The sequence below is a fragment of the Panicum virgatum genome, chromosome 5N (genome assembly GCF_016808335.1).
Source record: "Panicum virgatum strain AP13 chromosome 5N, P.virgatum_v5, whole genome shotgun sequence".
Taxonomy (NCBI): domain Eukaryota; kingdom Viridiplantae; phylum Streptophyta; class Magnoliopsida; order Poales; family Poaceae; genus Panicum; species Panicum virgatum.
The window spans coordinates 20424758-20441247 of record NC_053149.1 but is presented as its reverse complement, the minus strand read 5'-3'; the positions used below and the strand labels follow the sequence as shown (position 1 = coordinate 20441247).

Below are 16490 nucleotides of genomic sequence, written 5' to 3'. Positions count from 1 at the left end.
TCCTCCCTCCCTCCTCCGGCCTTAGCTCCGCGCCGCCGCGGCCTCTCCCCTCCTCCCTCGCCGCGCCGCCCCGGTCCTCCTCCTCCTCCCTCGCCGCGGAGGCCCGCGGCGCGGAGGCGCCCCGCCGCCGGCCGGATCCGCGCGCGGAGCGGCGTTGCCCCGCCCCCGGCAGCGGGGACCGAGCTCGGGCCGTCTCTCTGTCCGCCGGCCATGGTGACGGCGGCCCCTCCTCCCTCCCTCTCCCTCCCGCTCGAGCTCCGCGGATCCCCGGCCCTCCCCTGCACACACGGCGCGGAGCACCGTGCGGCCGCCGCAGCCCTGTTGCTCGGCTCCTGCCTGGCCGCCGCGCGTGCCTCGCCGGCTCCTGCCTGAGCGCGAACCACCTCCGGCGGATCCCCGCGCGGCGCGCGGCGCTCGCGCCGGAGAGCAGCACACGGGATCGGCGGCGCGCGGGAGGCCGGTGCAGGCTCGCGGGCTTTTGGGGGCGCGCGTCCAGGCAGTGGCAGCACAGAGCAGTGGCTCTGGCTGCTCTTCCTCCCCTGCGCTCCCGCTCGCCCTACTGCAGGCTCCGGCATAGCCACGCTCGGCTCCGGCTGCCGCCGCCATGGCCCTGCGCGAGCTGCAGGGGGCGGCGACAGATGGAGCAGGGGATGGGGTGGAGTCGGCGCAGGGGAGGAGAGGAGGGAGGGGCCGCCGCAGCTCCATCTCCCCTTCTCCCGCCGGAGCAGGAGTGCGCGAGCCGCTGTAAGGATCACCGGGGTGTCCGACCCTAGAGGGGGAGGGGGTGAATAGGGTCGCTAAACGATTTTTAACCTAGGGCTCAAACTACTTGCATAAGATAAACCTAACACGTCCTATACATGCTAGTTATAACTAAGGTTTATCTATGCAATTCTCTACTTACCCCTAAAAACTTGCAACCTATAGCCAATCCTAATTAAACTAACTAGGAAACTAAAGGCACACAACAAAGAGTAAGTGCGGAAACGTAATATGGTAAGTAAATAGGTAAGTGCAAGAGGGATGTAAACTCCCGAGTAGACACGGTCATGTAACGTGGTTCGGCATAAACGCCTATGTCCACGGGACACCGAGGCTCTTCCGATCACCGTCTTGCACTACGCCACCAATGGCGATGCCGACAAGCAAAGGCAAGTGCCCACAAGACACCGAGTCTCGTGCACCGCCACCGTCTCTCTCGGTCACCCGGCCGAAATCCACTATGGAGCTTCTCCACCAAGGAAGGGGCCTCCTCTTCCCCCGCACAAAGTGTCGTTGCCACTCCACACCAAGACGGAGGGTCACACGACGGATCACAAGTTGCTTGCCGCAGCAAGACTTCTCTCAAGGGAGCTCTCGCAAGAACTAATCCCTATTACAAGCACTAAGCACTCTCACAAGTGTGCTTAAGCCTATAAGATGTATAATGAAGCTCTAAGGTGGTTGGAGATGTTCTTCAAGTGTAGTAGAATGTTCAGCAACTCCAGCACTCTTCAAATGGACGGGGTGAGGCGTATATATAGGCCACCAAGTCTTGTAGCCGTTGCTCCAACGGTCAGCTGTAAATCTGCGTATCACCGGAAGAACCGATGCCTCTGGCAGGGGTAGCGTCGGTTATTCCGGTCACTCATAAACCGAAGTAGCCGTTGAAGTTCTGACAGCTAACGTAGTGATCACCGGTTGAACCGATGCTTTGTACCGATGCATCACCGGTTCATCCGGTGCTTAAGAATCTTCTCCTGGGCGCTGACGTCATTGCACCGATGGTATGCTCCGATGCACCGTCGGTTGAACCGGTGCTGAAGAAACTTCTCCTGGGCGCTTGACATCGTCTCTGGTACAAAGGACACCCAATGCACCGATGCCCTATTTTGGACCGTCGGTTCAACCGGTGACTATAGGCTGACTTGGCTTCGATTCCCTTCTGCACCAAAGTGTCATGGCGTCAGTTCTTCCGACTACCACTGGATGCTCCGATGCCCTGGCGTCGGTTCTTCCGGTGCTCCCGAACCGAAGAGCTTTCAGGGCGCTGCCCTGAGACCCGCGAGGGGCGGCTCCCCCTCGACCCCCGTCCGCTAACCGGGCCTAAGAGCCTGGGAATGTTCATCTTAACAATCATATTAGTCCAAGTGTTGTGTGTGTCATCAATCGCCAAAACATTATATTGAAATATGGCATGAGAGGCCATTTTCGCTACAGCCGCGGAGGGCCGTAGCCGGCGCGCGGCGTGGCCGGCGGGGCGAATCCGGGGAGGGAGGCGCAGAGGTTCTTCCTCGACCTCGTGCGCCGGTGGCCCGAGCGCACGCCGCCGCCGCTCCGCGAGCCCGCCGTGGCCCGAGCGCGTGCTACCTCAGCTCTGCGAGCTCGCGGCTCGCCGGCCGCGCCTCGCCTCGCCACGCCTCCACTGCGAGCGGCCGGCGCGCGCGCACAAGTCGAGGGGGAGGAGTGGCGCCGGCGATGGGGGCGCCTCGCCTCGTCTCCGCTACGCGACGGAGGGAGCAGGGGAGGGCGAATGCCGGCCGCCATGGCCCCGCGGAGGACAGGCTTGACGGCGGAGCTCGGCTGCGACCGAGCGCGAGCAGGTGGAGCTCAGGCGGGCGCGGCGGGGAGGAGAGGGGGTGATTTGCATATATGTCCCGCTCTCGCAACAGGCCCAGTCCACGTTAGATCCGACGTGGCGGTCCACACTGGTCAGAGACGTTTTGGACCTCAATTGACACACTTAAATAGATCGTGGACCTAAAAATGCACTTTCGAAGTTCATGGACCTAAACAGAACAGGTCAACTAGTTTAAAGACCCTCAGTGCATTTTACTCTATTGTATATAAGGAACAGGTTATCAAAATTTAATTTAGAAAGGCATCTTCCCAGAGACCAAGTTTGAAGCTGGAGAAGGCTTGCGCGACGTTGCTATCGAACTCATTTTAGCTCTAGGACACTGCTATCTCAGCTGAAAACTCTCCAACATTATTTAACTTAGTTGCTTCCACCTAGCTACAAAAAATTAATTGGATAGCTGTAGCTAGGATAGATTCAAACAGGCCTAATACTCCAAACAATCCCAAGTTCAGACAAGATAACTCGACAAAGTAAAGGCATCACATATTTACTCTATACAAAGGGCTGCAAAATTTGGAGTTCTCTCATACATAGGGAGGACAACTGGATCTCCCTTTCCCTCAATAAATAGGTAGTGTCTGTACTATTCCCTAACGAAAATGCCCAGTGAATGGCTACAAAAATCAGTTTTATGTGGGTAGAAGATACATCTAGCACTAAGGATATATATAGCTGGAGTTACTAAGGATATATAACTGGAGTTGGGCTGTTGCAGATGGTTTCTTTTCCACTCTTGTTTCTCCCTACGCCGCAACTGGCTCATTTACAGAATGCGAAACACCATCATTAACCTGTTGAAGAAAAAAAAAGAGCAAGACATGAAGTTTGCTTATATTTTCAGCACAAAGAATTATATGCATAGTACAACAAGGGTAAATAGGCACATGTTTTCTCTAAAAAAATAGGCACATGTACCTTGGCAGCCTTGAAGAGCTCATCCAGAACCTCCGACAAGGTTGGGTGTGCATGAACGGCAAACTTGATGTCCTGCAGGGTACAAACGGTTATGTGAAAATTCAAGCTTTTTATCAATACGCAGACAGCACAAATGCTACAAAACTAACAAAGTTCATATCAAACTCACTTGCACACGAGTTCCAAGGGCAATGGCATTTGATGCCTCATGGATGAGGTCTGCAGCATGCAACCCCAAAATGTGAACTCCAAGAATTTCTCCGGTGTCAGGACGATAAATCATCTGAGGCAAAAGAGTACATCTCGTCACTTCAAAGTTAGAGGTTACAGGACCCATGCAGAGTCCTTAGCATAACAGTCTGGTGTTTGTATCCACCGCAAGTTTCTGTTGTATCTAGAATGCAGAAGGGTCGAAAACTAGTACTGTATTACCTTAGCAAGTCCATCTCCTTCATTCTCCGCCAGAGCCTTTGTGTTAGCCTTAAAACTGGTCTTTACAACACTTATTTCAAATCCTTCCTTGTCAGCCTGCTCCCTAGCTTGTGGCTGCAAAAGCACGAGAAAATTTGATTGGAGTCATTTTGCTACCAAAAAAAGCAAAGAGTTGATAAAAGGTCGTGAATTTACGAAAAGTGACCTAGTGAGATTAAATTTACCACAGTGATTCTCACTATGTTGAGCAGAGGATATTAAGATTGAAGAAGATGCCTGACTTACCTCTGTCAACCCAACCATGCTGATCTCAGGATGAGTGAAACAGGCAGCTGGAATGCTTAGGTGATTTAGGATGTTGTCTCGCCCACTGATTTGCTCCACAACTGCATCCAGATGAACACTTGTTCATAAAACAACTATAGTGATCAAGAGAAGAGCATGCATAAAAGTAAAAGGTGAACATAATATTTACCTGAGATTCCTTGTGCACTGGCTGCATGAGCAAGCATAAGCTTACCATTGGCATCTCCAATGCAATACAAATTAGGAACCTAGATACCAATCGATGTTTATGGAGCAAAAGTGAATGAAACACGCTCTAGGGATATAATTATTGTAAAGGAAGAAGATAGTAACAGTGACACATGATATATTTAGCATACCGCATTGCCATCTGCATCCATAACTTGCATCCGTTCATCAACAGGAACAAAACCACGTTGTGTAACAACATTGATCTGCACAAAAAGGGCATCATTTAGATACTAGCATAATTAAAAATATCAAAATTATGATGGCAACCTTTCCCATGTACTTACATTTTCCAAGCCAAGTCCTTTGGTGAAGGGTGCCCTTCCAGTAGCTATAAGTGCGGCATCCACCTGTGGATAGAAATTCCCAGTTTCAAGATAAAAAAGATATATATCATGTATGAAACAAGCAGAAATACTGTTTATTTGAGTAAAGCACGATTGTAATTTGTAATAATCAAAGGTCCACTGATATAAGCAATTTTTGAAATGCCTGATTACGTCATATTAAAAGCATCACTGGAATGCCAATATATGACATTACAAGCATTAACTACTACGTACTGCCAACACTATCCTGACATTTACTTTGGCATATCAGTTTGGTTAATTCATGATAACATGTATACAAAACAGCTATACCTAAGTTGGCAATGTTAATTTATTGTAGCGACATCAAATACACAGCTATCTTCCAGTGTAAGCCATTCAGCTCAAGAGAACATAGTGATGCAAGTTTCCCAAATATTTGTAGAAACCAACTAAAGTAAGAACTTAAGGGAAAAGAGAATAATCCATTACCTCAAGTGTCTCCTTGTGTTCTTTCGTCTTAGCATCAATCAACTCAATTAGAACAGGTTTACCATCCTTTGCTGGAGTAATCTAGAGACATGAATACTTCGAGGGATAAATTATACAACCATGTTGGAAGATCACACATCATTAAAAAGCTTGAGTTGAGGTTAACTTTACCTTGCTTGCAAAAACACCAGTGTGATAGTCAATTTTACGAGGATTAATAAGAATCCTCTGCGCTAATTTCCCAATCTCAGGATCAAACCCAGGCATTAATTGATCAAGAGCTTCAACAAAAGTAACCTGATCGATCAAAATTTGTATGAATATAGAGGAAACTTCATCTGATGAAAGAAAAGTTCAATTGTAGATCAAAGCATAATATGGTTTTCAGGTTCATCCTCACTTGTAATTATGCGTGTCAAATTAATCACCACACATTGCAACCCAGTCATATGTAAGGTAGAGAAGATCCATTCCACTACATGGTTTTGAAATAGGCCCACGTGGGCAACCATGAAACCATCAATATTTAGAAATTAGAAGGCCACACACAATTATAAAGGGGGGGGGGGCTCATGACACCAATTTTGAGATACGTACGAAGAATGGTGTATGTACTGATAATGAACCACGTTATCTTGAGGTTAAGTTGTAAATCGTTTAAGGCAACATCAGAAATACAAAGCAGGTTTGTTGTTATGGCGCACTCTATGAATAAAGTGCTACAGCATACAAGAGAGAATTACTTAGGCCAACAATATCAACACGATGTCATCTCAAGAATGGAATTTTAAATCATTTTAGCTCAACATCAGAAATATCAAGCAGGCCTGTTATGGCACATTCTGCAAGAAAAATAAAGTACTGCAACATACAAGTGTACTTAGGTCAACATCTATATAATGCATAGAATGTACACTATTACATCAACAATATGTTTTTTTTTTACTTTCCTGTCCATGAGACCATGTTTCCATGATATATGATAAAGGAATATTCGCTAAACTAACTACCACAACTAGCTCTTCCTAAGCATGTATTTAGGCAAATGATGTGTTGAATAAGTTCGTATACCTCACTTCCCAGAGCCGTGTATACATCACTGAATTCAAGTCCAATGTAACCACTTCCAACAATAGCTATCCAGTCGGGGACTGACTCAAGTTTTAGTGCATGATCACTAGTGAATACGGTTTTACCTGCATAAAACCATGGTGAAGCTTTTAAAGAATGCTACAATGTAATAGGAATGACCAATAACACATTTTAGCTACAGTAATATATATATATATATATGAAGCGTTGAAATTTCAAGGTACACTTGTTCTTCATACACTACATTATCTTCCAGTGTCAAGATACAGTTAAAACAACAGCAGGTAGATAGATCTGATTTCTTATGCCCAGGTCCCTTGATACATTGATCGAAAGGATAGATAACAAGAAAAGACAACCCAACACTCATATAACTATCCAAAACAGCAAAAGGTAGTTCCTGTTTTCATCTCTACTCATTAACAGGGATTGTCGACGATCGACTTTTTACATTTCTACAACTAGCTTAACACACACTATCCTGTGATAATGGTAAATGAATGGACTGTTGGAATATAAGTGAATTACCCACCTCTCCCCATCAGCTTAAGCTGTTGGGTTGAATTGGTCAGTGCATGCAACTCAATATGGTATCAAAGCCAGAGGTCTCGAGTTCGAATCCTGGTTAGCGCAATCAAATAAAATACTTGCTGCTCGCTCCTATTCTACGTCTGAGGTCTGAGGGAGCCTCCACGTGAGGGGGAGTGTTGGAATATATATGAATTGCCCACCTCTCCCAATCAGCTTAAGCTTTTGCCTTTTGGGTTGAACTGGTCGGTGCATGCAACTCAATATGGACTACCATGCAAAGTTAATTAAATACTACCATGCAAAGTTAATTAAATATGAGACAGTTATATGCTAATATCTTAAACAAATAAGGTGGCTTAAATGTGTGATGTCCAACACTCCTTGCAGCGAATTACTATCATGTAAAAATATTGCACGAGCTAAAGCGTAAAATATTCTTATAATAATAGTAGTGTCGTGTGCATGTCTAGATGTACTTCAATGTTACTTGCACTAAAACAAAACGGATTGTGGATCAATAAGACAATAACTATCTGAAGCATGATAGGTTTGAACAGTATTGTTTCTCATTTCACTAGGTCAATTGTATTGGTGACATGAAGTTCCAGAGAAAACAGCAATTACCATCTATTTCAATGCCCTTGGGGACAAAAGGAACAGATCCGGTGGCAATTATGATGTTTCTAGCAGTGATTTCATTATCTGGAAAACCAGCTTTTCCATATCTCACTTTTTGCTTCCCCTACAGACATCAGAAATAGTAACATATTAATCACTACAAACGATACTCTACGACATTAAAAACCTATACAGCAGGCATAGTTCAATCCAATGTTTATACATGACATCTTATATAGCTGAATATACATGTTTTCAGATTGAGCATATTTGACTCAGCGTTCCAATACAGGAAGATGTACATTGTACTCTTGTAGGCTGATATGATAACTACTGTGTTCAACTCCTTAAGTAGCCCAGATGCAATTGACTCGTTAAGAACCCAGACACAATCGACTCCTCAAGTAGCTCAGATGCAACATAAGTTCACCAGTTTTAGTCATTGAAATGCTAAACCATATACAAGTTTTTTTAAAATTTGGGAAAGGCCTATATTTAGGATACAGGATAAACCCCACCATTTAGCCAACTGTGATCCCTTGATTGCTAAGAATAGCAAGTGAAAGTGAAGTTTATATACGGACCAGATCAGATGATGACAAACACTACTACTTGCAACCAACAAAACATTAGATAGAAAAGTATCTGACGAAAAAAAGGAAAATGTAGAGATGACCTACCACAATTGTGCCAATACCGGTCAGTATATCCACGCCAAGAGTTTTCATTGAATTAGTCAAGTTGCTGCGTATTTTAGAGGCAAGATTATTTGCATGGTCAGCAACAGCCTGTCTGTCATATCCTGATGAGGAGACCTGTTACAAGCATGGCAAATGGTACGATGGTCCATTAAATGTATTCCCATTTTTCAGCTAATAATAGAATCTACCAAGGCCTTATTAATTGGCTGATTAAATTGATGTGCCAACGGCTGATAGTAAAACAATTAGTACAGTGCAGATTCAACACGACTGTTTATTGAGGTTCAATGCAGTTTGTAAACCATTGCTGATACATCAAATCATGCATCACAATCACTAGTTCCATTAAGAAAGTATCACCTGCAGGCCCAGTGACTTCATGTGATGTTCATCTTGAAGTTCGCGCATCCTACCACTTACAGCAAGGAGAGCCTTTGATGGAACACAACCTCTGTTCACACAAGTCCCACCCACGACATCTCCCTCAATTATCGCTGTTTTCAAACCCTGCATGAGCCAAATCATCAGCAGCACTTCTTGAAATATGTGAAGTTATCAATTGCTAGCAGCATAAATAAAGCTCAATGTCCGTAAACCAGTCTGTGCCCTTTGAGTAACATGGTATTCCGTACCAATCATGAAATTCATTCATAGGATAACTCCAAAAAATACAGACACGTTTGATAGGTTATATGCACCTACTGCCATCCAGACAGTTACTTATTATTATTGGGAAAATACATATGTCAAGACTTCTTGCTGCAGTCATCAGAACTAGCAAAGCAATACTGCTTTTTGAAAGAAAACAGAAGTAATACTACTATAGAACAGTTCCCTATATATTCAAAGCAACTCGATGCTCTGGTGGTAGTAACAGCATAATGCCAAAAAGATAGCCAAACTTTGTCACTTCTTAAAGCCAATGCCAGATCATCAGAGACTACTCTTGCTATTTATTTTGTCTGACTGACCAGGTAATATAAACACAATGTAAGCATGCATAGTAAGAAAAAGAAGAGGAAATTCCCATCACATTTTAGCAGTATATACACAAAAGGCTTTGCCAATCCACTAGCTCCAATTAGTGAGTACCACAATACCAACATAAATCCTATAATAATTTCTGATGAAATTAGATCTTTGGACATGTAGAGGCATAGAGCAAGTAAAAAATGTCTTAACAATAATAATGTCCATTGTCACAAATACTTAGTCATTGAGAAAAGGTCAAACTCGAGCAAATACTAAGCACGAGATGTCCCAAGTTGAGGGAGGCATCCTTGCAACTGCGTGTTTCTACATATTTTTTCTTCTCTTCTCTATTCCAGTATTTCTACACAGACCACTCGTTAATTACTACAGCATTGTTTCTAAACTACTGAAAGACCTTCTTAAATGATGCGGGCTACGGGGAGGTATTAAATACCCCACCTGAACGAATGTGAGTAACCAGGATTTGAACCCTGGTCCGCTAGCTCTTCCCTAAGGACACTAGCCAGCTGCACTAAGGCAACTTCTCTGCTGAAAAACCTTCTTAAAACGATCAAATTATAGAATCACCCAAAATTAACGATTCAGAGGGATTTCCGAAGAAACCAAACTCTAGCACCAAGCCACAGAACTGAAGCATGTATGTTGCTACATTCCGGCTGAATTTGAGCAGGCCTGCAACAGCACCAAGCCACAGAACTGAAGCATGCATCTCGTTATATTCCGGCTGAATTTGAGCAGGCCTGCAACTCTTGCCTTACTAAGACAGACTCCAAGTATTAGTATGAGCATAGCAGCCACAGTACACCCCTTAGCCTGAACTTGGACACAAAGTACAAACAAGCTTCGAGAGTTGGCGTCACCGCCTCTCGATCTGCATTCGACCAGAACCAGAACACGACGACAGCAGCAACCGCACCCACCATGCATTACACACCCCCTAGCAAGACCTGCAGCGCAGCGTGAGCGTAACTGACCTTCTCGACGGCGTGGAGGGCGGCGCCGTGGCCGCCGACGCCGGCTCCGATGATCACGAGGTCGTAGTCGAAGCCGCCGCTCCCGGCCGCGCCATTCCCCGCCGTCGCCGCAGCCGCCACGCTCCGCCTGGCGGCCACCACCTGCGGCGAGGAGCGGACCGTGCGGAGCCCGAGGGCCTCGCGCCGGAGGCCGCAGAAGCGGATCCCGGCGGACGGCCGGATCGCGTTGGGCCTGGAAGCGGCGGCGCCGCTGGCGACCGCCGCAGCCGAAGCCGAAGCCGCGGAGAGGGACATGGCCGTGGAGTACATGGCAGCACCGCGCGGTGGTGAGAGGCGGTAGGGCCGAGACGTTTAAGAGGATGCGAGGTGAGGGAAGCGGTGGCGGAGGAGGCGAGGGTGGGGGGAGCGTGGGTTTTGGCGACGGGCGGAGGATTCGAAGCAGGGAAAGAGGATGATGATGTTTTTGATGATGCAGAGGTGCCAGACTGCCAGGTAGGCAGTCAGCCGGGAAATATTTCTTTTGGCAACGGGTATCTCCCAATTTTTATTTTTATATAAATATTTTCTTATTCTTTCTATTTTGCTATCTCTCCCTTTGTCCTCCAGCTGGGTAAGTCTTACGGCATGTAAGACAACTGCTATCTATTTATCATACACAGATAGCTAAAGAGACATCTTACAATAAATCATCTGTTTAACTATCTAGTTAATTTATTTTTTGACACATATATCAAAGTGATATAGTGCATAATTTGATATTTATAACCATTTTATTACATGCATAAGCATAAGGGAATGCATAATATACGCAGATAATACATATGACTCTTAAATATAAGCTTGTATATAATTGAATAGCAAACGATTAGAAGGATTTTATCCTGAGGTTCACTTGGTTGCCGCCAAACTAGTCCCCGTTCAGGCAAGCTCCAAAGTTGCTGCCGATCCTTTTACTAGTGGTGACTCACAAGTTACACTCTTCCACGTGGAGTGCTTACCACAAGCTCTAGCACTTGACCCGACCGGACCACTTGTTGCTCTTCGCGTCTCGCTCAACTAGAGTTGTTCTTCGCGACTCCCGTGGCGTGAACACAATACCCCTCACAATCACTTCTCCGGAGCACCGCACAATCTTCTTGCGGGCTTCACAATGGAGACACACCACCAAGCCGTCTAGAAGGTGGCAACCTCCAAGAGTAACAAGCACCACTGGCTTGCAACTCGATCACCTAGTGCCAATTTCTTGCAAACTCTCAATGCAACACACTAGAATCGCTCTCTCACTTAGCGAATATGATTAGGTGATATTAGACTCTATGGAAAGCTTATTCAGAGGACTACAGAACCCAACTGAATAAATGATCCAAAACAAAATGGATCAACACAGAATTCCATTCCAAAATCTAACCCATAGTTAGGAAAACAGCAAAAACCATTTTACCAAAGCATGCCAACTCCAAATGATCTTCCATGGGATTATCAACACCATTAAGCCTTAGTTAGCATTTTCAAATTATTTTTGTAAAACTTTCAATGCCGCTCGATCCTAGCAATGTATGCAAAATTAGCTCGCTCAATTGGCACTAGATGACCGATATGCAAACAAGTTTGCTCCTCTTTATTAGTACGGCCATCTATCATAAATCCGATCATGCACTTCTCTACACAACCTTTGATTGGTGAAATGAAATGCCCTACAAGTCATAGGGGGAGACTAGTTTACGAGCGACCGTAAGATGAGATTCATACTGTTGATTTTCTGACATTTTTACCTATTTTCTAGTAATTTTTTGTCTGATAAATTTTTTTCTAGAAAATGTTTCAAGGAGAAATATCGAGAGGTAAAAAAAATTTGACCAGAAAAGTTTTTGGAAGAAAAAAATTGAAGAAACAAACTTTAAAAAAATTGCCGAAAAAACTTTTACATTCAAAATAAAAAAACTCTGAAAATTTTTTTTGCATCCGAAACAAAAAGAAAAGCTCGGGTACACTATTTTTGCATCCAAAACAAAAAAAAGACGAAAAAAATTTGTAAACAATTTTGCACAAAAAAAAACACCGCCTACCTGGACGACGAGCCGTCGCGCCGGGCCTCCCCCGCCGTGGGCCCGCCGCGCGGAGCATCCCTACCGGTGGCGCGCCTCCCCGTCACGCCGCTTCCCTGTGGGCACGAAGCCCGCCATGCCTGCCGCGCCGCGCCACCCCTCCCTGCCACCGCCGCCACTCCGCCCCTCCCCTTCCGCCGCCGGCGCGCCGCGCCTGCCATGAAGCAAAGGAAATGGTGGGGGAAGATGAAGGAGAAAAGGGAAGAAGAAGGGGAAAGAGATAGAGAAAGTGAGGAGTCATGTGGGTGGAATCCGCCATGTTGGGCATCGACGGTGAGTTGGGTGCGGTCCGGTCACCCATAAAATCATCATTGGTCAAGTCATACTTTTGTCTTGCGCGTTCCATTTCATCTTCCCAACTGTTGATGCCACACAAGCACCAATCTTCATCAAGTCTTTTGATCATCATCATGAGTAAACACTTGGCTTGATCTTTCTTGAATGATACGATCCACTTCATATATATCATCATGTGACCTTGTTGGTTCATCAATCTCAACTTAACTTGCTCTTCACTGTTGCCTTGGTCCATTGGCGCCAAGTCTTTGCTCAAGCTTCCCCGCCACATGCGGTTTGTCACTTCAAATCCTCCAACTTGCCCTTCACACTTGCAACCGGTCCATCGACACAAAGCCTTGTCTCGATCCTCTCCATCTAGCCATATGACTCCATGTCATGTCTCATATGCAATGAGTTCCTTCATCGCACTATATGAGCATAGCATTAACACTTAGTCATTTCTCCTCAATGACACATGTTGCTCATACTAGTGTTTTTGTGTAGACTAATCATCTGTGTATCTCAACATGGACACTTATTAGTCCACCTAAGTTATCACTCAATTACCAAAAACCAAATAAGGGCCTTTCACCATGTTCAATGCCCTCCGCGAAGATGTATTTTGTAACGATTGACGTAAATCGACAGCGTCATCTAGGCGTTGTACGTGCCCTTATCGATAAGCAAAATTTTATCTAGCATCATAATTCTAATAATAAAAATTGAAATTAACAAACTTGTTAAATATGCTATCTAGGTCCAAGCATTGAAAATATCTCTATAATTTTTATTTTATCCATATGATATCTCTGTACAGATATGCAAAGTTTTTAAGAATTTTGAGAGTTCAGATTTTGATGTTAGCTTGAAAGGATGTGCAGGAAATCTTTAGGTTTAGGTTTGCGATTAGCTTAAAAAGATGGTCTATGATAATGAGTAGTTGGCAATTGATATATGAACAAAACTTAGGGCCCTTTAGCACAGATTTAAGGAGAGCTTCTAGCGAAGCTGTGCCAAATAGTTCTTTTTGGTGGCAGCTTCATCCACGGAGCACATGGTGAAGCTTTTTGTGGCTTTCACTGCAGAGGGAGCCCCTCGGGCATGGTTTCGCTCAGCTTCTCTTGCAGGCCACATGAACATGTATCCATCTGCCGACCAACTTTGCAATATTTACGCCCAAATTGCCACAGCCTTATCCCCTTCCGTACGCACCCCTGGCTGCTACCCGCGAGTGCCACATGTTGTTCCCTCCCTCGCAGAAACAAGCGTCGGCAGTGGAAATGAATCCCCTCCGACGGCCGATGGCGTCCTTGTGCAGGGAGGCCAGTTCAGCAGGGGAAGCCGGCGGAGCCACCATGGACAAGCTCGATATGTGGATTAGGGATAGCGGAGGCTCCGAATCGGGGCCGGACGGCGCCCGACAGCCGAGCGGACCAACAGGTAGCGACAATGGTCCAACGCCCGGCTCGAATATGGACCCCTGTGTGGCCCGACAGTGCGGCGGCTGGTTCTACCGTTGGCACCCCTGCATGGCCTGGTGGTCCTGCGACCGCAGCTGCATGGACTGGCAGCCCCGCTTGTGGGGTGGGCACCGGCGTGCTTTCCGGAGGGACGGCCATTGACGGCGCCGAGGTTTTGCTGGAATGGTGGAGTAGCACCGCGGCTGCAGCTTTGGGGCTGGATTGGCTACGGCATTGGCTCCGGCATCGACACAAAATATCTTTGTTGTTGTTGATTTTGACTTGCGATTCACATATGCATCTATTGGACAACCTAGGTCTATGCACGACACTGATTTGTTGTTTCATGCACTAAGGCATGATCATCTTTCCCAAACTGCAGGAGAGATACATCAACTTCAGAATCTAATCCTCGGAGCATTGATATATCTGTGGTGACCTTGCAAGGGCAATCTAGATCATCATGAGTATGTATGCTTCATTGCATAGCTTATGCCTCCTTTTGTAATAAAAATACTCAACTAATATAACAAGACAATGATAATTAGTTAACCAATATTTCTATTTATTTATTTATTTTACATGAACTAAAGTTGTAAACTGAGTGCAAACATACAATATAGATGAACAAACAAGTCAAATAGCTAGGGGCGTATAGGTCATTTAACATCTTCTATAAGATTTTGAATAAGCTGTTTCGTCAAACAATTTTCAAAACAGCTTTGTTTTTACAGAGAAGCTGTTTCAGAAGCTATTCTAGGAGAAACTGAAACTATGCCAAAGGGAGCTAAGTGAGGAGGATGAAGTAGAAAGTTGATGTGGTGCAGGAAGTAAAAGAGCTACAAGGATTGTTAGTTCATAATAGGAGCAATAGTAGGCGTCGATGTTCTTACTGTCAACCTCAACCAAGGTACCACAATGTAGTCGATTTGGCAGAGTGGTATCGAGATCAGGAACTCAATGGTTCACACTACACAATATTTAAAGGGTCAGTTGGATCCATGCCACTACAATTTCACGATTTTTGATTTCATGTTGAAATCGATGCCATTGAGTGGCATGATTTTCAACGTGAAACCCAATTTCACGGAGTTGTGGTGGCATGAATCGAATTTTCCCATATTTAAACATGTTCATGCTGCTAAATAGTGTAATAGCCTACATCATGTTTGGTGATTTGTATTGCGTGGGATTATTCGTGTTTTGCCTAGTTTAAACTTGAGGTGTTTATGCCGATTTATGTACCCTTGCCCTCCTTTATATACTTCTGAGGATGGTATTACTAGTCGATTAGTAAGATTACAAGGTATGAGTTCTAATAAGATTGTAGAGGAATCATACCATCTCCTTCCTTTCTTATGGGTAATGGGATCTATCCTCGACAGTAGATGGAAGTCATGAAGAAATAAGGTAAAGCGATGACGTCAACGATGAAGTAAGGCAATGTTACATATAATTACTAGTTGAATGCCCTGCGTGTTGCTGCGAGATTTCTGGACAAAAAATGATGAAATTGAGTGTACTAAAAAGATGAAGATATGAAGTTGCAACCAATTTTAACATTGGAGATATATGACATGGTTGTATATTAGATATGCTTAAATACTAAAGTTGATGTACATATAAAAAGCTCAAGTCGATGAAACTGATAAAAAAAGGAACCATAATAGGTATGGTAAGATCGCTTTAATTTTATTCTAGGAGGAAATGGAAAAGTCTACATCATTCTGTGAAGTAATTCGACTTTGTATCAACTCTCTTGGCTAAGTGAAATTTCTGCAAATATTTTAAGAAATTGAAGTGTGAGGAATGCAGTTGTGTGAAATATTGATAAATGGAAATATAGTTGTACAAATATAGTTGAATCGAACAATAAAATATTAAGGAGGAGCCAAGCATAGAGTTAATATCAGAACACAATGAATGAATATGTAACACTGAAGAGAAGAGATCTGGAACAATCCTGCAAAGAAATGATATAATTAGTGATCATGAATCCATGGTTCCCCGAGAATAGATTTTATGAATGATGGGATTAGTACTCTAGTAATGGTGGAAGAGAAAACACGTGCAGCAACACTCCTCAACTCTTAGGGGCAGAAGGCGGAGAACCCATATGGATTGATGACGTCTCTGCTATACGGTGCTCTTCCTGCATGCCACAGTGATGCAATGCAAAATTTAAGAGTAGCAAAACAGCTAGGAAAGGTGAGGAGCTGCCGGAACCGAATGGAATAATGGAGTTACGAGTGTGTGCAACACTTAGATTACTTCAACCGGGCAAAATGTATAGGGCGGTGGGGCTGTACAGATCATGAGAAGTGGAAGAGGTGGTGGTGGCATTGGTAGATAGAGAGACTTAAGAAAACGACAGCTTGGATGATCAAGTTACAAATATGAGAGAAATGAAGAGACATGATCAGAAGGTGGATGAAG

At 44.8% G+C, this 16490-nt stretch overlaps 1 protein-coding gene across 1 annotated transcript; it reads right to left on the bottom strand.

The window, feature by feature from the left end:
* Positions 1 to 3067: 3067 nt before the first annotated feature.
* On the bottom strand, positions 3068 to 10671 carry LOC120674237 (dihydrolipoyl dehydrogenase 1, chloroplastic-like). Its single transcript, XM_039955382.1, has 15 exons — positions 10211 to 10671; positions 8604 to 8750; positions 8223 to 8357; positions 7549 to 7666; positions 6373 to 6497; positions 5473 to 5598; positions 5302 to 5382; positions 4789 to 4851; positions 4633 to 4707; positions 4443 to 4521; positions 4253 to 4353; positions 3968 to 4081; positions 3705 to 3818; positions 3536 to 3607; positions 3068 to 3411 (listed from the first exon to the last, which is right to left on the bottom strand). The coding sequence occupies exons 1-15, from the start codon at positions 10517 to 10519 to the stop codon at positions 3364 to 3366; spliced, it is 1707 nt and encodes a 568-aa protein (XP_039811316.1). The 5' UTR covers positions 10520 to 10671; the 3' UTR covers positions 3068 to 3363.
* Positions 10672 to 16490: the final 5819 nt, after the last annotated feature.